At 37.6% G+C, this 27,107-nt stretch overlaps 1 protein-coding gene across 1 annotated transcript; it reads right to left on the reverse strand.

The window, feature by feature from the left end:
* Window positions 1–7,778: 7,778 nt before the first annotated feature.
* Window positions 7,779–10,879, reverse strand: LOC110693806 (protein MAIN-LIKE 1-like). The gene is made up of 4 exons (XM_021870954.1): window positions 10,780–10,879; window positions 8,622–9,959; window positions 8,116–8,541; window positions 7,779–8,020 (listed from the first exon to the last, which is right to left on the reverse strand). Exons 1-4 carry the CDS (start codon window positions 10,846–10,848, stop codon window positions 7,880–7,882), a joined length of 1,974 nt encoding a protein of 657 aa, XP_021726646.1. The 5' UTR covers window positions 10,849–10,879; the 3' UTR covers window positions 7,779–7,879.
* Between the last annotated feature and the right edge of the window lie 16,228 nt (window positions 10,880–27,107).

The following is a 27,107-nucleotide window of genomic DNA, read 5'->3' on the forward strand; positions in this document are numbered from 1 at the left end:
TAACAACTAGGATCTTGGAAACGATTAAACTAGTGTGGTTAAATCGTTTTTTTGACCATTCTTGTTTTTAACAAAGACATTTGCTAAGTCTAGTAATATTGGTCATTCAATAGAACAAGTAAGAGGAAAAATGAAATGTTTTTTAAAATTTTTTTTGCCTATTCTTGCTACTTTTGACTTCTTTCTTTTGAGTTCAAATTTTGTACTGTTTTGAAGATAAAAAAAAAAGTACATGTTATCCTCCTTGCGAAATTCCAATGTGTGCAACAATGGAGAATAATTTGAAATGAAGACTCCTTAATTTAGAATTTAGGAGTCTTTGTTTACATTCTAACTCATGAAATTGTTTGTTTTATATTAATAATGTGTCTTGATACAATTTTCATGATAAATGATTGAGTACTAAACTTTCGTATGAGCAAGTATGATTTTGTTTCTTTTGCCTTATACTAGTCATACTCTCTAATCTCTAGAGTAAATTGAAGTATTGAAACAACAATTATGCACTAAGATTAGTTTTTGAAATTGAACTTGAAAATGGCTCAAGTATGTAACCTGTTTAATGGCCAAGTTCAGTTGCAAACTTAGTTTTCAAAGGAACAACATGATTATTATATCATTTTGATTCATTTAAAAATTGTAAGGCTCGAGATCTACGTAAACCATTTGTAGTTTAGGCGATTCTCAAAAGTAGCTCGAATTTCATGAATATCACATTTTGTTTGTTTTTTTTTTTTGATATTGGAGCCCCCATGTGTCTGGTTATGCGCATTCTTGCTATTTTGCAAGTCTTGGAGCCCCCAATTAGGGGTAAATTCTAATGACTTGCTATTGTTTAGGCCATTCATATGATATTGAGATGGACCTGTGAATATATCCTATTTTTGTTTTTGAAATATTTAGGACAGTGATATGGCTTACATATTTTAGTTAAAGTTATTTTCGAGAAAGCAAGTTAGTTTTTTGCTTGTTTATAGACCAAAAACAATTGTGTTTAAGGTTTAGTAATCTTACTTAATGTCTAAACGTTTGTAAAGTTCATTGTGGTGATTTTATTCTTCAAAGTTGATTTAGAACATCATATATTTTCTTTGTTCTTGTCAATCTTTGATTTTGGTCTTGTAGGTGGTTTATTTACCATCCCTTAGCTAATAAGCGAGAACAAGTTCGAGTCAAGAAGAAGACGAATCTTAATTCATTCCTTTTGGAAATATTTATGTATATACATGTATTATCCAAACGGTTATTGAGAATCTGAAAAAAAATTATTTTGAGAAAACAAAAATTCAGAAATGAAATTTTGAATACTATTTTTATTAGAAACATGTTTTTTCAAATAAAATTTAAAGTTTGAAAAGGGTCCAATAGTTTGTTTTGAAAAGCAACTTTTTCTAGTAGGCAAAAATCATAATCATATTTTTTTTCTAAACTGGACCCAAAATGGAAAGAAATATCTAGCTCGTAATTGAGTGTGACTTTTTTATCCAAAATTGATGAAGGTAAGATGTAATTCGCAACTTATTTCAACAAGATATGAAAATGTGAGCAAACTTTTGCATATCTAATTTTGTTTATGTTCTACTTTTTAGTGTTTGTCATCATTGTCATATTTTGATAATTGAAAGTGAAGTTCTTTCAATTAAATAAGCACCATAGTCTGAAAATGATTGTTTATCAAACTTAGGTGTGGTCGAGTGTAATCATAATCATATTTTCATGGAATGATGATTTTGGTATATGGTTATGGTCTACCTCAAGGAGGGCCTTTCCAAGGTCGTAACGTGGCTAGGCTTGGGGTTATGAAGAATGGATAGGCTCAAGTATACTCCCAAAATTCCTTACTTTTGGTGCTTCTTAAATTAAAACCTTTTTGCTTTGTGTGGCAACGTCCTATATTAGGTGCCTTTTCCTTGTCCTCTCTTTTTTCCTATTTTTCTTTCTCTTTTTTTTTCGACAAGTTTTGTTTTGGGTTTAGAACAATTTTTCTTTTTTCTTTTGCATTTCATCTTTCCTTTTGGGTTTAGACTAACTTTGTGTCCCCCTCTTATGTTTCGTTCCCCCAATTTCCTATTTGTATCTTTGCACCATTCCCATCCCAAGGTATGGAATAATGTAGGTTGAATAACTAAGGCTCAATTGACAAGGCTCAAAAGGGCTGCCAAAAAGATGGATTTTCTCTAAGGTTAAGAACATGAGATTATATTTATGGAGTTTCAATTTGCCTCCTGTGTTGGTGAAATCATCATATCCTTTCTTTGTGGGCCTAAGATGGGCCTCTTTTCATTCAATACATCTTGTAAGCCAAAGCTCATCAGGATTCTTAAAGTTTTGAGTATGTATGCCTTTTGATATTGCATGTTTGTATGTATACGTTTTATTTAATTCAAGTCAATAACAATAAAGATTTTGAAAAGAGAACAAGATATACATACTTGAAAATATATTTTTTATTCATTAATTAACGAGAGTACAAAATAAGTAGATTCGACAACATGAATCTCTTAGTCTATCATAAAAAACAAAGGAAAGAAACAAAACAAGACCTGGGGTGTTACATCTTGAATTGTTGACAACTTCTTGAGATTGCGTCTTTGAGCTTTGTCCATTTCTGACGTAGGTGAAATCCTCTCTAAAAATCAAGTTCATCTATATGATTCATGGTTTCATTTATCAAGTCCCTTTCAATTAATATTCCCACAGTATAGACTTTTTAAAATGTGTTTAAACCAAGGTATTGTAAATGACACTTATATGGTGGAGACATATTGTCTATGAACTTTGGGACAAGTTCATGATCCGGAGGTCTTTGTGGAATAAGAGCAACCTTTGGTCTCCACCTAGAAAAGAAGTCAATGAAGCCTTCTTCTTCCCCTTGCTTAAGCAATTCGAGATCGCGCAAGGTAGTTGTGAGCTCGATGTTATCTCCATATTGGGTTAAAAACGCTAATACAACGTCACTTCAAGTGGAAGTTTGTTTTGCATCGAGGATATAAAACCATGATCTTGCAGTTGGGTCCAATGAAAGAGGAAAAGTACATGCATATAGGCTTGGCTCAACCCCGTTCAATGACATAATTCCAATAAAGCTCATTAAGTGAGTCCTAGGATTGTCTTTAACCTTAAAGATTGGCAAATCCGTAGTCAAGAACTTTTCTGGGAGAGTCTTGCCACTAGGTTGTGGTGCAATCTCATAATTGAAGTACTTATTCCCTGAGTTAGCACGAAGGACAAGTTTCTCCAAGGCCTCTACTCTTTCGGTTCTTGCTTTTTCTTGCAGAATGTTTTTTTTTTCTTTTTCTGCTTTTATTTTTGCCTTTTCTGCTTTTTTATGAGAATTCATTTGGGCTTCTTCTTCTCGTAAGGCCTTTAGGTTTTGGAGTTCCTCTCTAAGTTTCTCCAATGCTGCTTTGTCACCCATGATTAGACTAGTATGCGAATGTGGAATATGACCTAGTAATGTGTGTCACGAGAAATTGAGCGCGTTCACTTAAACCTTTTCTGCCAAGCATTCAAACAATGAATTAAAGTCAAAATGATTGTTTTACTTCTTTTTTTTTAATCCTGTAATAAGAATTCACTTTAAGCAAGTTTGTTGATAAAGAATGTCGAAAAATTCACGAACAATCAGTAATGGAATGTCATGATTTGTGTTGACTTTAACAAGGTAATCATCTAAGAATTTTACTTTAAATGAATTGTTTTCAAAAAAGGTAGAAGAAAAAGACAAAAAAGTTGGATTCAAAATGCTCATCAAATTTTAGGATTATTAATCAACTCGAACACACTCCTTAAATGATCAAATATTCTATGGTATTTGATGATCACTTAGATTGCAATAGAGATGTATATCATTTTTTTCAATTATAATTCTCATATTGCTCATCTTTAAAGGATAATATTTTACTATTTGCTTAAAAAGAATGATGGCCTCCAAATGTAAAATCCAAGAAATAATTAAATCATTTTCTTGGTTTTATCATTCATTATCTTCTCTTTTTTTTTAAGAATAATATTTTTTTTGTATCGTACTCTCTTTATATATATATATATATATATATATATATATATATATATATATATATATATATATATATTTGTTTAAGAACGAAATTTCTGTTTTTTTTTGTTCTGTTTCTCTCTTTTTTTGTGTGAGGCAATCATCCCAAGTAAAGTTCTCGGGATTTTCTTTTTAAACCATAGAAGAGGTAAATAAATTATACTCTTAAATCAAGGTTGACCAATTACAATTAAAAAATGATGAACACGAAATAGGCACATTTAAGAATAAACATATTGATGAAGTCTTATTTAAGAGATGCGAACTTCTAATGATGAACCTCATAAGAAGTAATGTCATTAGTTTGATTATAAAGTACGAAAAACGAATCATTATAATCAAAAATAGTATCGCGCGTAATTTTCCGTATGGCGCTAAGGTGGAAAGTGCATCTACCACATGCGGTTTTTTTTTTGGCAAAAACGCAAAAAGAACGATAAAAAACTTTTTTTTGCGAAAACGCAAAAAGAACGATAAAAACATTTTATTTGTGAAAACTCAAAATGAACGATAAAAAAACATGTTCTTGGATTTTTCAAAAAACGAAAAAAATGATCGTAGTAAAAGTTAGACAACGTTGTTAGCCAAAGAGATATTTTTAGCACCTACTTAACGTTAACCTTGAAGCGGTGGTATCGTTCTCTCCGTATGACATTGCTCGTAACGAGTCAAAGTCAACGTTGAACAGTGGGCGCGCGCAAACATCGCCCGCGTTTTTCTACATAAAGCCCACATTTTTTAAAAATGTTGACATTATTGCCCTTGTTTTAATTTTTACCGAAAATAAAATTTTTCACTCATAAAAAATGTGGAGCAGGACTGGATCGCCGAGTGAAACCGAAGAGCCCTCAACGTCGGGTAGATGCACCGGAGAGACGCCGTTGACGCCGGAAAAGGAGGTACGAAGCCATCTAAAACCACGAATTGGCGGCTGGCGTCCTGCCGGGACGCCGTGACCGTAGTGGTGGCGCCTAGCCAGGACGCCGCCACCGTGGCTCTGGCGCCTGGCCAGGACGCCGCCACCGTGGCCGTGGCGTTTGGCCAAGACGCCGCCGCCACGGTGGCGGCGTCCTGGCCAGGCGCCACCGCCACGGTGGCGGCGTCCTGGCTAGACGCCACCGCCACGGTGGCGGCGTCCTGGCTAGGCGCCACCACTATTTTTTTTTTTTTTTTTTTTAATTTAATTTAAAATTTGTTTATTTTTTTTTTTTTGTGTTACAATTTTTTTCTTTTTTTTTTGGTTTTTTTTTTTGTTTTGTTTTTAATTGTTTTAATTTGTTTTTGTTTTTAATTTATTTATTTTTTATTATTTTTTTTACAATTTTTTTCGTTTTATGTTTTTTTTTTGTTTTTATTTTTTTGGTTTATTTTTATTTATTTAATCTAAAGTTTTGTTTATGTTTTTTATTTTTGTGTTTTGTTTTTTTTTTTTTTGAATACTTTTTGTTTATTTCTTTGTTTGTTGTTTATAATTTATTATTGTTTTTGCTTTTGTGCTAATGTTGTGTCAAATGTATTAATTTAATCTACTCTTATGTGATTATATTTATATGTTATTGTTGCAGGATTATGGTGGAGACGGAAATGATTATAGTGGGATTTTTGTACACGATGGTCTGTTCGAAGATGCTCAACAAGCGGTTGATTGGGCGAAACAGGTTGCAATTAGATCAGGTTTTTGTTTAGTAGTAGCAACTCATCTACAACGTCAGACATAAATTGAGGTTTGAACGGTCAGAGGGAAGGAACCCTATACAGCAGCTTCTACACCAGGCACAAGCACGTGGTTACCTGTACTGGTTTGAATCTGATGAAGACACATCGGAGGTGACTCATTTGTTCCTTGTGCATCCTGATTGTGCTGATATGATTTCGTCTTGGCCATCTGTGATTCTGATCGATTCAACGTACAAGACAAACAAGTATAAGTTTCCACTGGTTGAGATGGTTGGGATGACTCCAACGAACCAGAACTTTTTGATTGGTTATGCAGTTATGAAGGATGAGACGGTTGCGAGTTACCGTTGGGTGTTGGAGAAGTTGAGAAATTACATCGGCCCAAGTGTTCAGCCATCGGCCATCGTCAGCGATTGTGAGGGAGGTCTCTTTGCCCCTATAGCGGAGCTGTTTCCGGAGTCGAGCCATTTACTGTGCACATGGCACATCAACAAATGCGTGAAAGTCAAAGCCTACAACCTTTTCAACAAGAACTTAGATTCAGCAGAGAGATTGGTAAATGGTAAGTGGCGGAAGATCCTGCAAGCTACCACGGAGGCAGAGTACGACCGAGCCTTGGATAACTTCAAGGATGCATACCAATGGTGCCCGGCAATCGTAGACTATGTGATGCAGCAGTGGGTGCCTCAGAGGGAAAAGTTTGTCAAATATTGGACAAACCAAGTTCTTCATTTTGGAAACACTACTACATGTAGAGTTGAGAGCGCTCATAGAGCTCTGAAGGACTGGATTGATTCTTCCACCTCTGCTCTGGATACACTGTTCGAGAGAATAAACAAGGCTATTGATACTCAGAGGAACGACATCAAGAACTCTCTCGAGGACTCCAGACGGCGACATGGCACGATGTATAGCCATTTCATATTTAAGATTCTCCATGGTCGTGTGTCACACTACTGCTTGGGGTTGATTCTGAGCGAGCACACCAGGATGAGGGAGTTGGGTGATGAAGTGGCTATTCGGTGCGGATGTGCTATATCGGTGACTCATGGACTACCTTGTGCATGCACCATTCACCGCGTAATTACGCAAGATAGGGCGTCGTTACATGTTGATCAGGTTCATCCATTCTGGCGGACGCTCGTTATCGGAGAGCATGCTGTTCCACAGACAGTCAACCGTGAACAGGAGGAGTTGGAGCAGTTTCGTTCGATGTTTGTTTAGTTTTCTGCTAACTTGTTAATTGTGTTTTTTGATGTGTGCAACAGGCAGAATGGACATTGAACATTTTCCATATAAAGACAGGATCCCTAACATCATGATGCCGTTCCTGGACGGGTGGAATGATGTGGTTGCAGATGGTAACTGTGGATTTCGGGTTGTGGCTGATGTGTTTCAGATGGGTGAAGACAACTACGGTTTAGTGCGTCAGTTGATGTACAGTGAAATCGCCTCAAACCGAGCTGTTTATCGCCACGTGTACGGACAGGACTTGGATAGGTCTCTGCAGCGTATCCGGTGGGGAGGAGGACGTTGCGGTCAAAATCATTGGTTCGACGCGCCCCTTGATCTCTTCGCCGTTGCAAACATCTACAAGTGTGCAGTGATGCATTTCGGCCTTGGTTTGCATGGTCGAGCTTACTATCCGTGTACCACGGTTCTGCCTTGGTGTTCGCGTGAGACCGTCACCAGACCGGTAAGAGAGGTTGCTATTGGATTTCTGGGGCCGTCATACAGACATTTCATCCGACTGGACCTGTCACCCGATTTTCCGGTCCCACCGATTATACCAACGTGGTACACCATTCGTACAACAAGCGTAGAGGGCTGGGATGCGTTATATCATGACCGGGTGCAGCAGTGGAACAATCTAGTTGCCTTTTCTATGTGACCTAATATTGCTATTGCTATGTTTTTCCCATTTATTTAATTTTCGGATTCTAATTTTCGTATTTAGTTTTCCCATTTAAATGTGAACCTGTATTTAGTTTTCGTATGCCCACTAATTACAACTTAAAATAAAAGTTATAAAAACTAAAAATACAATGTCAAATTCTAAGAACTTAAAATAATAATTATAAGAACAGATAATGTTAACTTTTACAAACAACTAGGAAAATGTTTTATAAATGCACTGCCGACATATCAATAATCTCTCTGTGACGCCCACTGCCACTGCTCAAGGGCCCGTTCCAGTTCATCAATAACAGCTCTGCCTGTTGCAGTCGTCATGTTGTCCCTCTCCTCAAAAAGTCTGTGTCCCAACTGCGTCATCTTTCCCATCCACTACACATAACAAAACACATAAAATTCAATAACGACGTATTATGAGACGTATTATATGAAAAAAAACACAACTACAAATGTTTTATGAGACGTACCGCATCCACGGCAGTGGGCGGTGGCACATCATCATCATCGGCGTCGTCGCCGTGGTGGACGTCTCTGATCAACCTCGGGTGCGAGTGCCGGTTGTACCACTCCATGTAGTGCTGGTCACACATGGCAGCCACCCCAGTTGGCGGCCGCTGCAACTGCTCAATCCATATGCGGGCAACCATCGGAAACTGCTCCCACGTGCCAATCATGCTTGCCGGCCATTGGACGACGTACTCCTTCAACGACGCAGATCGGACGGCCTTACTGGGCCATGCTGGTGGAGGAGGAACAACTTGGACATATCCAAGCTGGCGAAGACAGCGCTGCGGCATGTACGCCTCTACGATCTCACGATACTGAATCAGTCCCGTGTAGAGGGTCCTGGGTACCCTATTACTAGGGTTCTGGCCGAAAGGCATCCAGTTCACCTGCACATTTTTTAAAATTAGTAAGATTCATACAATAAACACATCAAACTATAAAAGTAGAAATAATTTAAACACTTTACCTCTAATGGGGACATCCTGTCAAGCAATAACCGTATCGATCGCAGGCGGTCAATGGACTTCTTCTCGACACGCGGACTCCACGCACAGGCACGTGGCTGGCCATCCCCAATAGGAACCGGGTCGCGGTGTGGTCGAAACGCCGGGAAATACTCGTATATCCACGTCTGTAACAACGTCATACATCCAGTGATACCTGCCGCATCAGCCCGGCTCGAGAATCCTAACTGGCGATACATGTACGCTAATGTAGCCGACCCCCAAGAAAACTGGCCTACTCTGTCGGGCTCACACGCGTCAACTATGTCGCGTGGCCTGAGCTTGTTTCCGCTCTTATCCGGAAACAAGGTACACCCGAGAAGAAGAAAAACATATGCAGCCAGCTGTGTGTCCTGCGTCCTACGTGAAGTGGGGTGCAAACATCGCTGCAAAACTGCTGCGATCTTAACACCGCCGTGATCCCACACACCAAGTGCCGCTGTGTACAGCGCAGCCCTATCCACCGCCAACAGCTCCGCCAATAAATCTGCCTGATCCGCATCTGTGACAACAGATGCTCGGTTTCCCTCTACGGGAATCCCAAGGATGGCCTCGACGTCATGCAACATGATCGTCATCTCACCGAACGGAAGGTGGAAAGAGTTCGTGTCCGGCTGCCATCGCTCAACGAAAGCCGTGATCAGCGTCGAGTCAATCCTCTCATGCATGGTGGCAGGAAGGTGGCTCACTCTAGTGGCCCTCAATCGGCCGACCATCTCGCTCTCCTCCGGCCAAGCCTCAGCCCAACTACACAAGAAGTTACAAGTCCTCTCCCGGGTTTGGCATTTCAAAATGCCGCTATCCAAAGCCCGCTCTTGGTCCTCCCAAATACGGGTAGCGATGTGTCCTAGAAAGCTAGGAATCACACTCCCGTCTATAGGTCCCCCAGCCACCTCGCCCCTCACCACCCAAGAATCATTAACGGCCCTCGACCGTTTTCTGCTAACCGCAGACACAGTGGACGCAGATGATGTGCCAGATCTACTAACAAATCTACCATCTCTACCCTTACGCACGTCTACCCTACGCGTCTCATACACATCATCAAGCCTCTGACTGAATGGACCGTAATCATCATATGGTCCACTCTGATCGTCCACATCCTCATCTGCATCCTCCTCCTCCTCCTCCTCATCACCATCATCATCTTCATCATCCTCAGAATAGTGCACCCGTTCTCTACGAGCCGAGGCCGAAATACCACGGGATCTAACGTGTCTGGGCCCCGAGCTCTCCATTGAGTTCATCGTACTTCTCATAATGTCCATACTCTTCCCAGCCCCAGAACGAAAATACGATGCCTAACACAAAATAACAAAACATGTAATATGCAATATAAACATGTAATATAAACATAAAAAAAGTAATTAAAATAAATAAATAAAACAATATACATATGATGGAAAATAAATTAAAAACATTACAAAATATTAACAACCTAAAAATAAAAAAATTAATAACCTAATAAATAAATAAATAAAAAATTGGAAAAAACAAAGCAAAAAAAAAAATTACCCAAAAAAAACAAATTGGAAAAAACAAAGTGAAAAATATAAAATTATAAAAACTTAAAAAAAGAAGAACATCAAAATTTTAAAAAAAATTTATAACAAAAAAAAGGGAACATAAAATTTTTTTTAAGTAAAAAAACTAATTCAAAAAAAAAAACAAGAACAATAAACAAGAACATAAAATTAAAAATTAAAAAAAAAAAAAGAGGAACATAAAATTTTTTTAAAAAAAACCAACAAAATTTAAAACAAAATAAAAAAAAAATCAGAAACATAAAATTTAAAATTAAAAAAAAAGAAAAACAAATTTAAAAAAAAATCAAAAAAAAAATAATTATTTTCGAAAATTAAATTTCAAATTTAAAACCAAAAAAAAATTAAAAAAAAAAATAAAAAGGCGGCGGCGCCTAGGCCAGACGCCGGTGCCGTGGTTCTGGCGCCTGGGCCAGACGCCACCGCCACCGTCACGGCGTCTGGCCTAGGCGCCGCCGCCGTGGTAGTGGCGTCTGGGCTAGACGCCGCCGCCGTGGTGGTGGCGTCTGGCCTAGGCGCCGCCACCGCCTCCGACCTTTTTTTTTTAATTTTTAAACACAAAATTAATAAAAAATACCTTCTCGCCGGAAAACCGCTGTCCACCCGCCGCCTGTGCCGCCACTTCCTTGCCGGGCCGCCTCGACATCGCTCGGAAAGTTTTTTAGAGAGAGAAAGTGGAAGTACAGAATTGAGAGAAGAAATTGTGTTTTTTACTTTGAGGGCAAAAGTGACAATTCACTCTAATTTTGTGGGCTTTATGTGGAGATTCGCGGGCGATGTTTAGCAATTCAGGTTGCGCAGAGGTGCTGCGCGCAACTTCTGAACTTGCGCTAGAAAGGCGCGCACAACTTTGACAGTTGCGCGTGCCACCTGGTAGGTTCGACAATTTTTTTTTTTTTTGTGATAACGCAACACGAACGATTTTTATTTTTGTCGAACCATAATTTTTGCAAATATTTTTTAATTATATCTCTAGGTAACAAGTTGGAAATAGTTAGATTAGACACGAAGCACATATTCATGCAGACATAAAAGGAACCGTCAAAGCATACAATGTCATTCTAAGGTCAAGGCTTGGGTGTCCAAAGGTACCATATCTTAAGGGACGATGCACGAATCAATCACTCAACGTGTTGACCCGTGACATAGCTCTCCCAACATTTTGTTGGCGATATGGGTGGGATGGTTGTTATTGATTTTGGGATAGAATCCTAGTGTTGGCAACCCCTAGTCAATGAGCCAATCCCCAATGGTTAAACTGTGCTATGATTATGCATGATGCAGTGTTGCTTGTTTGATTTTTACTTTTGTGAAAATGGAAGATATTATGCGTTCGAGTCTCGCTCTCTAACTAGAGATTATCCAAGTTAGTTCTCGTTACAATCCATAGGCAACCTAGTTTTTGAACCATAACTACGGACTAATCTTGTAACCTCTAAGTCCCAAGTGGAGTCGCCACTGTAAGGAGGGTGAAAGAAATAATTAAGTCATTTTCTTGGTTTTATCATTCATTATCTTCTCTTTTTTTTTAAGAATAATATTTTTTTTGTATCGTACTCTCTTTACATATATATATATATATATATATATATATATATATATATATATATATATATATATATATTTGTTTAAGAACGACATTTCTTTTTTTTTTTGTTCTATTTCTCTCTTTTTTTTGTGTGAGGCAATCATCCCAAGTAAAGTTCTCGGGATTTTCTCTTTTTAAACCATAGAAGAGGTAAATAAATTATACTCTTAAATCAAGGTTGACCAATTACAATTAAAAAATGATGAACACGAAATAGGCACATTTAAGAATAAACATATTGATGAAGTCTTATTTAAGAGATGCGAACTTCTAATGATGAACTCATAAGAAGTAATGTCATTAGTTTGATTATAAAGTACATAAACGAATCATTATAATCAAAAATAGTATCGCGCGTAATTTTCCGTATTGCGCTAAGGTGGAAAGTGCATCTACCACATGCGTTTTTTTTTTTGGCAAAAACGCAAAAAGAACGATAAAAAACTTTTTTTTGCGAAAACGCAAAAAGAACGATAAAAACATTTTTTTTTTGTGAAAACGCAAAATGAACGATAAAAAAACATGTTCTTGGATTTTTCAAAAAACGAAAAAATGATCGTAGTAAAAGTTAGACAACGTTGTTAGCCAAAGATATATTTTTAGCACCTACTTAATGTTAACCTTGAAGCGGTGGTATCGTTCTCTCCGTATGACATTGCTCGTAACGAGTCAAAGTCAACGTTGAATAGTGGGCGCGCGCAAGACACAGTGTTGCGCAGAGGTGCCGCGCGCAACTTCTGAACTTGCGCTAGAAAGGCGCGCACAACTTTGACAGTTGCGCGTGCCACCTGGTAGGTTCGACAATTTATTTATTTTTTTTGTGAAAACGCAACACGAACGATTTTTATTTTTGTCGAACCATAATTTTTGCAAATATTTTTTAATTATATCTCTAGGTAACAAGTTGGAAATAGTTAGATTAGACACGAAGCACATATTCATGCAGTCACATAAGCACATAAAAGGAACCGTCAAAGCATACAATGTCATTCTAAGGTCAAGGCTTGGGTGTCCAAAGGTACCATATCTTAAGGGACGATGCACGAAACAATCACTCAACATGTTGACCCATGACATAGCTCTCCCAACATTTTGTTGGCGATATGGGTGGGATGGTTGTTATTGATTTTGGGATAGAATCCTAGTGTTGGCAACCCCTAGTCAATGAGCCAATCCCCAATGGTTAAACTGTGCTATGATTATGCATGATGCAGTGTTGCTTGTTTGATTTTTACTTTTGTGAAAATGGAAGATATTATGCGTTCGAGTCTCGCTCTCTAACTAGAGATTATCCAAGTTAGTTCTCGTTACAATCCATAGGCAACCTAGTTTTTGAACCATAACTACGGACTAATCTTGTAACCTCTAAGTCCCAAGTGGAGTCGCCACTGTAAGGAGGGTGAAAGAAATAATTAAGTCATTTTCTTGGTTTTATCATTCATTATCTTCTCTTTTTTTTTAAGAATAATATTTTTTTTGTATCGTACTCTCTTTACATATATATATATATATATATATATATATATATATATATATATATATATATATATATATATATATATATATATATATATATATATATATATATATATATATATATATATATATATATTTGTTTAAGAACGACATTTCTTTTTTTTTTTTGTTCTATTTCTCTCTTTTTTTTGTGTGAGGCAATCATCCCAAGTAAAGTTCTCGGGATTTTCTCTTTTTAAACCATAGAAGAGGTAAATAAATTATACTCTTAAATCAAGGTTTACCAATTACAATTAAAAAATGATGAACACGAAATAGGCACATTTAAGAATAAACATATTGATGAAGTCTTATTTAAGAGATGCGAACTTCTAATGATGAACTCATAAGAAGTAATGTCATTAGTTTGATTATAAAGTACATAAACGAATCATTATAATCAAAAATAGTATCGCGCGTAATTTTCCGTATTGCGCTAAGGTGGAAAGTGCATCTACCACATGCGTTTTTTTTTTTTGGCAAAAACGCAAAAAGAACGATAAAAAACTTTTTTTTGCGAAAACGCAAAAAGAACGATAAAAACATTTTTTTTTTGTGAAAACGCAAAATGAACGATAAAAAAACATGTTCTTGGATTTTTCAAAAAACGAAAAAAATGATCGTAGTAAAAGTTAGACAACGTTGTTAGCCAAAGATATATTTTTAGCACCTACTTAATGTTAACCTTGAAGCGGTGGTATCGTTCTCTCCGTATGACATTGCTCGTAACGAGTCAAAGTCAACGTTGAATAGTGGGCGCGCGCAAGACACAGTGTTGCGCAGAGGTGCCGCGCGCAACTTCTGAACTTGCGCTAGAAAGGCGCGCACAACTTTGACAGTTGCGCGTGCCACCTGGTAGGTTCGACAATTTATTTATTTTTTTTGTGAAAACGCAACACGAACGATTTTTATTTTTGTCGAACCATAATTTTTGCAAATATTTTTTAATTATATCTCTAGGTAACAAGTTGGAAATAGTTAGATTAGACACGAAGCACATATTCATGCAGTCACATAAGCACATAAAAGGAACCGTCAAAGCATACAATGTCATTCTAAGGTCAAGGCTTGGGTGTCCAAAGGTACCATATCTTAAGGGACGATGCACGAAACAATCACTCAACGTGTTGACCCATGACATAGCTCTCCCAACATTTTGTTGGCGATATGGGTGGGATGGTTGTTATTGATTTTGGGATAGAATCCTAGTGTTGGCAACCCCTAGTCAATGAGCCAATCCCCAATGGTTAAACTGTGCTATGATTATGCATGATGCAGTGTTGCTTGTTTGATTTTTACTTTTGTGAAAAAGGAAGATATTATGCGTTCGAGTCTCGCTCTCTAACTAGAGATTATCCAAGTTAGTTCTCGTTACAATCCATAGGCAACCTAGTTTTTGAACCATAACTACGGACTAATCTTGTAACCTCTAAGTCCCAAGTGGAGTCGCCACTGTAAGGAGGGTGATCCCATCGTAGGGGGTCCTTCCTTAGATTCCCATGACCGTTTAAAATCCTAGGACTTTAAAATTGTTAGGGTGTATTAGGATTTGAATTCCTGAATGTTTGGGAGACCTTGAATTAGAAATGATATTCTCAGCACGCTTTTTTGTAAGAAACAAGTAGGAGTCGCCAATGAATTTAAGGAAAACTCATAAACCTCGTTCATGCCTTTCTCCCAAGTAGATTTCGAGGGATAATTAGCACAAATCACAAGTTTACCCATGCCCAAATTAGTCCACATAAACAAGAAATGAGTTCAGGAGCAAGGGTACCAAGATAACGTTCCCTTTAGAGGGGAATCGCTATCTTAGCCCTAGTATGGCCTCTACTAGATCTTCCCTTTTTACAATTTCATTACCAAACAATATATGCAACGTGATACCTAAAGACTAAGTTAGTTAATTTTATTTACAAGCATTAATGAAGTAGGAATTACATTGCAAAAGTCGTTATTCTTTGTTTAATCAATATTCGTGAAAAGAACAAAATAAACAATATTCGCCTTGTCTTAAGTGATAAAACAACAATTAATTATCAAATTCTATTCTTGATTAACAAAAGAGTATTATGTGAATTAATTAATTAAAAGTTTGTTTAAAGTGATCAAACAACACTAATTAATCAATTAAAGTTATTTAAACAATAAGAGAAAAGTGATTTATCTAAGTGATGCTCAGGAAACTAACCATTCTTCTATTATGTTAAATCTTCGTTTAATGTGTTTATGGACTTTCTTTCTTCTTTGTACCTCCAAGGACTTCAATGGATTCAATTAGGGTTGGAAATTATTTGGGATGAGAGAAGAAAAAGTAGTATGATAGTAAGAAAAGTTGAGAGATTAGGGTTATGAGAATACTAGGGTTTTAATTCTGAATTTTTCGGTCCTCGTAATGCTGAACGAAGACCCCTACTTATAGGCGTAGGGATCTCGTTTTAGGGTTTCAGAGCCGCACCGTCAGGTGGCGCACTCAACTCTTTAAGTCACGCTGGGTGCCGCGTGCGTCTCAATGTGTCGCGCGCGCAAGGCGCGCGCAACTGATCGAGTTGCGCTGGTTTGCGATTTGCCTTATACGAAAACGCGTTTTTAAAACTTCCATAACTTTTGGTTGCGGAGTCGGATTAAGGCGTGTCAGATATCATTGGAAAGATCTGAATGTCTACTTTCCAATTTTGTTAGATCTAGGTTAACATATTTACGGATCAAAAGTTTTGGCCGTTGGAGTGCAAGGGTGTCGGTTTTAGGGCCCGGTGTAGTGTTTTGATCATGACTTCTTCGTTTTGGCTCGAAATTGGGCTTATAATATACCGTTGTAAAGCTCTTTGAAATGGATATCCATATGTTTAGGCTTTTTATGGGAATTTGATATTGTTTCATTAGTTTGGCTCGGTTTTTCAACAATGTAGGTTCCATTGGATCCAATCATTACATTTGACGCATTTGGGTGCGTTATTAATCAAGTTTAAACATGAATGAACACGTTTTAGGCCTAATTAGTAATCGAACAAGGCTCTAAGATAACTTGGTCTTAAATATGGGTTTTAAATTACTTCATAATGCTTTTCGTAGTCCATAATCACTTCAACTTTGATCTAACATGAAGAACGGATTTTTGTAACATCATCACACTTCCTTTCGGGACAAGAGGCCAAAAGTAGGTGTCTACACAAGGCATCGGTTCAAAAGCAAGAAATTGTACGACAATTTTTCCACGATTGGATTGTCATCCCTGACCGACAATATTTCCAAATATGGATTGTCGCGCATTCTTCTTAAACAAAAATTTGTCCTAGATTGGATTGTCATCTCTGGCAAAGTTTCCAAGCGTGGATTGTCATGCTCTTGCTCTGTTCAGCAGTTTTTTCAAAGTTCGGATTGTCATCGCTGGCAAGTTTTCCGAGATTGGATTGTCATTCACATAGTTCCCTACAGAAAAATTTCCCAAAGGATTGTCGCAGGTCTCTATTCATCTTAATATTTCGGAAAAGGTTCCTCAATGTGGATTGTCATTCATTTCAGTAAGAGACAATTTTTTCCGAAGTGGATTGTCAAAAGACTCTTTTTTGCAAAAGTTCCAAGACGCAGATTGCCAATTGTGGCAACATTTTCTTAAAAGGATTATCTCATAGCATTGGAAAATTTCCAAGGTGGATTGCTTTCAATAGTTATGTTCCAAGATGTGGGTTGTCGATCATAGCAAGGTTATATTATAGATTGTTACGAAGCATTTGCAACTTTTCCTAAAAATGGATTTTGGCAAAATTTCCGAGATATAAATTTTCGTTTTATAGTAGCAACATTTCCAAGGACGGATTGTTACGTAGCATTAACAATTTTCCCTAAATCGGATTGTCTACATTATTCATGAGTTGTGTTGACAATTGTTCCTAAAGATAAGAGGATTGTTATCACCTAAAGCATCAACAACAAAATTCAAACGAGTATGGAAGATCGACGGGTGTTGATCTTTAGTAATTTTCTTCGGATTATTATGGCAATAACTGAGGATCGTTTCTGGTGAAGCAATCTTCGAACATGTTCCTTGGCTTGCGGAAAGTGGTCACAAGGTGGTAGAAGATTGTTTCAGGCGAAATAATCTTTGATAGTGTTCCCTGGCTTGCGGAAGATTATCATAGTGGAAATCAGTGGCAGTTACGGGCATAGCAGTCTTAAGGGGTATCCCCTAGCTTGAGGAGGATCATCAAAAGCTCTTTTTTCAGAGACGCATGGACATATAAAAAGCTCCATTATTCTGAGACGAGTGAACATAAACAGCGGCAAAGCACGACCATAACATTAAAATAGAAAGATGGTGTTTCCTAGCTTGTGGAAGGTTGCCACAATAACAAATACATAACAAATGGGTTACCCTCAAAGACGTGTGCTCGACGATGAAAGATACGTGTTTCTTAACTCTCTTATCTGTTTTAACTAACGCTAGTTTGCAGGTATCGGCGTTGCAAGAATGATTTAAAATTGCAGAACATTCTGAATCATTCTCTATCCCTATCGTTACTTTGACTTTCGTTTTTGAAACATAAGTTTCTCCAAACTCAGTCAAAGTGGGGGCTTCTGTAGACACCCAAATGTGTCTCCCCAAAACCAAACCCAGTGATGAATACCTTTCGCGTCATTGATTATCGAACGAAGTGAAAGTGTGGAAAGTCCAATGACGAGGATGTTTTTATTAAAATATTTCTCTTTCTGTTTTCTAAAAATATTTCTTTTCTCGCTCCTATTTATGAAAAATAGCCATTCAAATTTGGTTTGGTCCATAATAAAGGTCCAATAATAGTGTAGTTGGATTGGGCTCAAAAAGAGCTTTCCAATGATATACTATAGGCCCAATTGCGATGACTTGTGAGGAAGTTATAGATTAAATTAGATTAAGCCCAATGATTTTCAGACGTGGCCCGATTGTCTTGAGGAGGGCCTATTAACTATTATAATATTTTTAAAATAATGTTTTATTTAGAATAAAATATATTAAATTTGATTTCGAAAACTGCTCGGACGCATAATTACCATAAATCGGTCTTGAAGGTAATTACGCGGGGAAAAGCGCGATGACTTTTGGACCAGCGTAAGACGACGGAGTCGTCACCAGGTGCTGAACTTCGTCGCCTGGCGTTGGCCTTCATCGCCTGGCGCTTGCTCTTGTCGTTTTCGACAGGAGGAGTTTTTTTTTTTCCGAATATGATTTTCTTTGATCTCGTACTATTTTTCTTATAAATAAGGATCGTATCTCCCTGTTTTTAAATCATCTACATTCACAATCTATAATCTTCTCCCTATCTCTAAAAACTAGAAGCTCTCTCTCTCTCTCTATTCTTTTTCTAAACCTTCCATTTTACAAAATTCCTCACTCATTAGCGCTAGAAACACCGAGTTAAGTTCGAAGTTGCCTTCGCCCTAGACTTGAAAGGTTTCATATTTTTGAGGGTTTGGTCCCAAATCCCTATTTCAATTCTTTAATTTAATTGTTTTGTTTAAATTTTTCTTGATGTCACTAACGTGTGTATTTTGTTATTAGGAAGAGATACGAGGCATCGAAGTAAGTACTTTAATTTCTTAATTATTCTTTTGATATAGAAATCATGCTTAGATTGTTTTATTGATTCCTAGTATCATGTTAGGATGTTCTATTGCTTCCTAGTATCATGTTTAGGGTAATAATTAAGTTTCCAATATCAAGTATGATTAAAAGAATGATTCTTATTTCTTTCCTAATATCATGTTAGTATCATGTTAGGGTTAAAGCTTTGATCTTTAATATTTAGGGACATGCTAGGGTTTATTATTAATCTTGTTAGTATCATGCCTAGGATCATGCTATTAATATTATGATTGTTATCATGAATATGACTTTAATTATTATGATTATTATTGTTATCATGTTGCTTGATATTTATATTTATTGTTATTGCTTGATCACACCTTTTATGCATGTTGAAAGGGAATTTGTACTTTTAATGACGCTTAATAAGATGATTAATAATCCTGTTTAGGTTAATATGATTATAATTCAAGTGATCGCCAATAATAGATTTATTTGTGCATAAATATTTAACTAACATAGATAAACAGGTTTAGGGTTAACCTATTAATTGTTAGGACTCCATCACTCATATCGTTGAGTACAACCAAAACCAACTTGCATACCCGGTATGCCTTATGAGTCTAGGGAGTAATAGTGATGCCTCGCTTTGGCGTAGCCCATCACTACTCTCAATAGGTCGATAAGTGTTGTTTTGGAATGGCAATTTCTCTCAATATTTTAGGGACCTAGGGTTTCGATGTTAGTTGATTTAAGTGAACTTAATTAATCATCACAACATTCGAAATCCTAAACATGCATCTAACATATAATTCTTACATAAATGATCATAAATATGTAAAGCATAAGCATTTTGATGCATATTGGCAACTAGTATGACCCCTTAAATTCTTCAAGTCTTCAAAAGGTCTTCTTTTGAAACTTCATGGCTTTGTCTTCCAAGAACCTCCGTCTTCAAGACTTGACCAAAATTATGCAACTACTAGTATCTACGATTAGGACTAATCTAAATGTTAAGGTACAAAAGTACTCAACGGTACGCAGACCGTATTTAGATTTACAAAAATACATCACGGATCGCAGTCCGTATTTTCTATCTTAATCGGGCCCACTAGTTGCCATTTTATAAAACATGTGAGAGAATATACATTCCATTAATCCGTTCACTATTTGTGAATGGCCCATACATTATACAACAATAAACAAGTAACAATGCATAAACACGCGACAACTAGTAACTAATCAAGGTGGTTAATCTAATTAACATGCCTAATTAAAACTAGTCAAAGTTGTTTTAATCAATTATGTAAATAAGCGCAATTAATATTTGAAGCTCCCACTAAATTCCGCATCCATCTTAATTAATCCAATTAATTAAGAAGATAAAACCCAATTATTTGCCGAAATAAAATATTTGCAAATGCCGCACATAAAACCGAGGCCTAACCTCCAAAATTTATTGAAATAATTAAAACCAAATTATATTAAATTAATATAATAATTAAATCAGCAAAATAAAAAAAAATTTACGTAGTCCAAAATATCCAAGTGCCTAGCACTAAGACTTGGAGTGCTCACAATTCACGCACAAGCAATGTCTATGCATATTACCTTCAATTTTGTGGCAAGCTACGCACACATACACACTCAATGCAAGCCCCACAAACGGCTTACCCATGGCCTTCCATAAGACGGCTGTCATGGTGCGCCATGGTTCCGCACAGCAGCTCCCCCGCACACACACACTACTTCGAGGCGCCTAGCAGCCTCGGCAGCCCCATGTGGGTTGCGTGAGCAACCCGGCTGGCCGAGAGCATACTTGGGGCGCTTAGGCCTTGATTTAGTGCTCATGCCTAGGGAAAAATCCCGATTTTATGTGACATATTTAATCAATTCTAAATTAATTTTAGAATCAATTAAATTTGAGAAAAAGAATATATAACAAGTCCATCTTAAATAAATTCATCCAAATGCATAAAACCAAAAATTATTCCAAGAACCATTTGTAAGGAGGGTGTTCCCATTGTAAGAGGTCCTCTCTTTAAAAGCCCATTGGCCCTTTAGAAGTCTAGGACTTTACACTTGTTACGGTGTATTAGGATTTGAATTCCTGACTGTTTAAGGGACCTTGAATTAGAATTGATTCTATCATTACGCTTTTTTGCAAGAAACAAGTAGGAGTCGCCAATGAGTTTTATGAATAACTCATAAACCTCGTTCATGCCTTTCTTCCATGTGGAATTCATGGAATGATTGGCACGAATCATAAGTTTACCCATGCCCAAATTAGTCTATAAACCATAAATGCGTTCGGGAGCGAGCGTACTAAAATAACGTTCCTTTTAGAAGGGAATCGTTATCCTAGCCCTAGTGCGGCCTCTACTAGCTCTTCCTTTTTTACAATTTCATCACCAAAAAATATATGCAACGCGATACATAAACTATGTTAGTTGATTTTATTTACAAGCATTAATTCACGTAGGAATTACATCGTAACGTTGTTATTCTTATTTAATCATATTCGTGAAAAGAACAAGAAAATAAACAAGATTCTCCTTGGCTTAAGTGATCAACCAACAATTATTTAATTCAATTCTAATCTTTATTCAACGCAAGATACTATGTGGAATTGATTAATTAATTATTTTGAAGGTGATCAAAGAACACTAATTAATTAATTAAAGTCCTTTTAAACAAGAAAATAAACATGATTTAACTAAGTGCTAGGGTATTTACCACTTCTCTTTGATCGATCTCTGTTTAGAACACTTATGGACTCCTTCTTGTTGAGGAACCTCCACCGTAGTAACAAAGTATAAAAAGGGTGAGTGTTTAGGACAAGAAGGGGTAGGTTGCACAAGTTCACAAGTATTTCGCCAGAGTTTTAGGTTAATTTCTGTTTGTTTAAGCCTCGGTCTAAGCTCGTATTTATAGGGAATGATTTGTGTAGGGAATATTTCAATCATTACCCCAAACAGTAACCCCGTTATGATCATACACTAAAGTACGGTGGCGTCAAAAGGGAAGGAAGCTAGAGCAAAAGAGTCGCCAACAAGTTTTAGGAACTTGTAAATCGTTCACAGGGTGAAGGTTACACCCCTTAACGATCCGGGAGATCGTTAAATCCAATAGGTCTGGAACCATGACTGGTGTTCGGGGATGAAGGTACAAATCCAACCTAAAAGAGATTGAACCTGCCCTAATAATAGGCCTCTACTTTATTCTGATCGTATTCATGTGCGCTTTCTGACTAACATGAAATTAATAGGATTAAGCCTAAACCTGTTTATCTATGTGTTTCGGGGATTTTTGTCCCTTGGGAGAGTTACAACACTAAGACTGGATTCAGCAAAGGGCGCATGTACCTGCAAAGCAAACGGACCGCCGGATGGTCGGTAGTCCGCCTCCGAAGATTAAGTTAGTAAGTATTCGGAGTAAAACGTGCAGAAATAAAGTTATCTTCTCGGATTCCAAGCTCAGGTAAGGTGTTGTCTGTTTCTTGAAAACGATAGCTCTATAATAAATGTGAAAGTGACGTGTTGTCTCATTTTCAGTGTATTCTGTCTGTGTCATAAATGAAGGAACTGTCCCTATTTATAGGGTCTTTTGGATAAGTGTGCCCTCCTTAGGATCTGGTGACCTAGGGATTAGGTCACGCCGCAAAATGGCGCCTCAAGGTTTGGGCCCTTGAAGGCCGCCATTCCAGAAGCAATGTCTGAGTGACACGTGTCACTGAGTCTCAAAGGCTTTTGGGCATCTCTTAGGGTGACACGTGTCGCCCTCTTAATGGTCCATGTTGGATCATCAATCATCCCAGAACGGAAGGATGGCTGCCTACCACGTGTCACCATCTTAAAGGTTCAGGTGGCACCTCTATCTATGACACGTGGCGTCTCCTGATTGGGTCACTTGGCTGGGTATAAAAATACCCAAATCACTATGTTGGTTGAATTTAATGCACAAATAAATCTATTATTGGAGATCACTTGAATTATAATCAAATTAACCCTAAACAAGATTATTAATTATCTTATTAAGCATGATTACAAGTACTAATTCCCTTTAAACATGCATAAAAGGTGTGATCAAGCAATAAATTTAAAATAAGCATCAACAAACAAAATAATCTAAAAAATAATAATAATCATAAAAATAATTATGTTAAAGCATAATAATAGCAAGATCCTAGGTATGATACTAACAAGATTAATAACAAACCCTAGCATGTCACTAAATAATAAAGTTCAAATATTTAGCCATAAATGATACTAACATGAATATTAGGAAAGAAATAAAAGGCATCCTAGAAATCATAATTGATCTAAGAAATTTATTCTTTACCCTAAACATGATACTAGGAAGATCAAAACACCCTAGACATGATATCTATATCATAGTATCAATAAATCAATTAAAGCACTTACTTGGATGCCTCGTACCTCTTTCTAATAACAAATCACACGCGTTAGTAACTTCAAGGAAAATAATAATCAAACAATTAAATTAAATAATTGAAAGAGATATTTGGGACCAAACCCTCATAAATTAAAACCTTTCACGTTTAGGGCAAAGGCAACTTCGAACTTGGCTAGGTGTTTCTAGATCTTGTGAATGCGGAATTTTGTAGAGAAAGCTTGAGAGAGAGAAGAGATTCTTGAAAACTAGAGAGAATTAGAATTTCGAAGAGAATAAAAAACGATTGGCGCCAGACACTAGACATTAGCGCCAGACGCTAGGCATTAGCGCCAGAGGCTAAGGCTAGCGCCAGACGCTAATCCTTGAAGCTAAGCGCTAATCTTGTCGTTAGGCGCTAGAAATAGTTTTCACGCGTTCTCTTAATTATGATAAAATTTAGCCATATAGAAGGGTAAAATCGTATTTTCCTTAAAAACACTTCTTTTATTCTGATTAAAACTCTAAAAAGTCAACTAAAGTCAATTTATCAATGCTAATTAAATTAGGAATGAAAAGAACCTTCTACAAGAATCTAGAAGACTATAACCAATTCTAATTGCATTAGGAATGATAAATCAATATTAGGCCCTCCTCTAGATCATTGGGCCGGATAAATAGATCAAATCGGGCCCAGTTTAGTATTTTGGCCATAACATCCTCATTATTCATCGGAATTGGGCTTATAATATATCGTTGGAAAGTTCTTTTCAAGCCCTATCCAACTACACTATTATTGGGCCCTTGCCATGAACCAAACCAAACTAGATTGGATGTTTTCTAAAAATCGGTTTTCAAAAACAAAGAAACAGAAAGAAATTCAAACTAACCGCAACACTAGACTTTCCACACTTTCACTTCATTCGATTATGATTCGACGTGAAAGGTACTCATCACTGGGTTTGGTTTTGGGGAGACACAAATGGGTGTCTTGACAAGCGCACTTTAGGGCGCGCTTTAGAGCATATTTTAGGATGATTTTGGATGTATTTGGGGCCGCTTTGGCCGATTATTACCTTGTTATGCTTACGTTCCCCATATTACGTGCTTCACGGGTTTTCGGTTTGTTTTTGATGTGTTTTCAGGTAATATCAACCGAGTTTAATCGGATCCCGAGCCCTTGATGCGTAACCGAGCTAGCCTTGACCGGAGTCCGAGGAGTTAAGGAAGTTCAAGTGTCGTGCATTGATTACATACCAAATGTTACCATAGGCACACCCGTGCTGGCCTATAAGCAAGCAACCCCAGGCAAGGCAGCACGGCCGTGCAAGCCAATAGCACGGTCGTGTCAGTATCCACGCAACCGCACTGCCGTGCAGGCCATTAGCACGGTCGTGCCAGATGTTGCACGTGCCCGTGTCAGCTTCAGTATGAGCCCCGTGCTAGAGCAAATTCAGCACGGCCGTGTCATTTTTAGCACGGCCGTGCCAGGAAGCTGCACGGTCGTGCCATATATAGCACGGTCGTGCCAATTTGAAGAAGAAATCCGGTTTACTTACTGACAAGCTAGCACGGCCGTGCCAAATACAGCACGGCCGTGCTGATCCAGGATTAACTGCCCGCTTGACTTCTCCGCATTAGAAGACGTATATAAGGCCCAACTTTAAGAGGATTCCTCAGACAGTTTTAGAGATAGTTTTTGAGAGCCTTTGTAGAGAGTTATTGGAGAACGTTCTTAGTTTTAGATATTCATTAGTTTTCTTAGAGATTATTCTAGCGATTTTAGTTTTCTTGGATTGATTTGAAGCAAGATTTGTGAAGATTCTTTGTATTATTCATTGACGACGGATATCAAAGTTCTGAACTTTTCCATTGATTCGCATCAATACATTTGGTATTATTCATTCTTGTTTATTAATCAAGCTTTATTATTCCTTAATCAGAATTCATGTTTATATCTATTATGCTTTTGGAATTCATTATTGCTTTGATTATGAATATGTGTGATTAGTCTCCTAACTAGGGTTTCGGGATGAAACCCGGCCTAGGTAATCTATGTAATTGAGGATTGATTTTGATAAACGGATTGTGATTAAATTGATTATATGCGATTGCATGTTAATTCATTATAATAGGAGTAGCTAACCTAGAATCTTGAATTTGATTGCATGATATCCTTGATTTGAACAAGAGATTGTGAATTGAGTATTTCATTATTGAATGTGGTTTGATTATGTATCGAGTAATGTTAAGTGCATGAGAAATCCAAGCTTAGTATTGCCCGTTGTCTTCCTATCACATGATATTGATCAGACATATAGTCTTTGCATATCCCGTTTGTCTCTGTGATTCCTTGTTGCGCAGTTACCGATGGTTTGGTGAATTCCCGTTCTCCCTAGTGTCTTAGTTTATTGATTTATTCCATCTTATTAGTAGTATTTTAGAACACCATTTTTCCATTGATTTCGAACTAGCTTAGGTTTAAGATTGATTTGCAATTACTCTCGTTCCTCGTGGACCGAACCTTTATTTGCCATTGTACTTGGTTATAGGGTGTTCGTATAAGTATTGTTTGATTGAGAGTTAGATTGTAGCGACCGATTTAACCCTTGTCAAAATGGCGCCGTTGCTGTGGATTACGTACTTGTGGCTGTGGATTACGTGTCTAAGTCTCTCTTATAGCCAAGCCTTTGACTGCCTTATTGCAAAAGGAAGTCGACTTCAAGTTCGACAAAGAGTGCCTACAAGCTTTTAACACACTTAAGAAAGCTTTGATTTCGGCACCGATTGTGCAAGGACCACGGTGGGATCTACCTTTTGAGTTGATGTGCGATGCTAGTGATACGGCTATTGGAGGTGTTCTTGGGCAACGAGTTGAGAAGAGGGTTCACGTGATCTATTACATGTCCAAGACCTTAAATGAAGCACAAAGGAACTACACCACTACAGAGAAAGAGTTCCTAGCCATTGTTCATGCATTTGAGAAATTTTGGGACTACCTCATTGGTTCCAAAACGATTGTTTATACCGACCATGCTGCCATCAAGTACCTAATTTTGAAGAAGGACTCCAAACCACGCCTCCTCCGATGGGTCCTCTCTTTACAACAATTTCATGTGGAGATCCGGGACAAGAAGGGAGCCGAGAATGTGGTTGCGGATCACCTTTCGCGCATGGAGAGGGAGCAACAAGAAGATGATGGGCTGCCCATTTGTGATGAGTTGAAGGATGATGTTTTATACCTCCTCAAGGAGAAGATTCTACCATGGTTTGCGGATTTGGTAAACTACTTGGCTTGTGAGGAGTTTCCCCCCGATTACTCCAAGAACCAACGGAAGAAGATTAGGAGAGATGCAAGGCATTACATATGGGATGATCCAATTTTGTTTAAGAGAGGTGTAGATGGTCTCCTAAGAAGGTGCGTTCCGGAGGAAGAAGTTCATAGTGTGCTGAAAATGTGCCACTCCGACCCTTGCGGAGGTCACATGGGGGCTAATAAGACAGCCCAAAAGGTTTTGCAATGTGGGCTATGGTGGCCCCATATCTTTAGGGACGCGTGGGCATTTATGAAGACTTGCGATGCTTGCCAACGGAGTGGAAACATTTCCAAGAAGAATGAAATGCCTCAAAAACCCATACTTGAACTTGAGATCTTTGATGTGTGGGGCATTGACTTCATGGGACCCTTCCCTTCCTCCCGTGGGAACCAATACATACTTGTGGCTGTGGATTACGTGTCTAAGTGGGTGGAAGCAATTGCCTCCCCTACAAATGATCACAAGGTGGTGGTGAAACTCTTCAAGAAGATTATATTTCCAAGGTTCGGGGTTCCTAGGGCGGTTATAAGTGACAA

This window comes from Chenopodium quinoa, unplaced genomic scaffold, assembly GCF_001683475.1.
Source record: "Chenopodium quinoa cultivar QQ74 unplaced genomic scaffold, ASM168347v1, whole genome shotgun sequence".
NCBI lineage: Eukaryota > Viridiplantae > Streptophyta > Magnoliopsida > Caryophyllales > Amaranthaceae > Chenopodium > Chenopodium quinoa.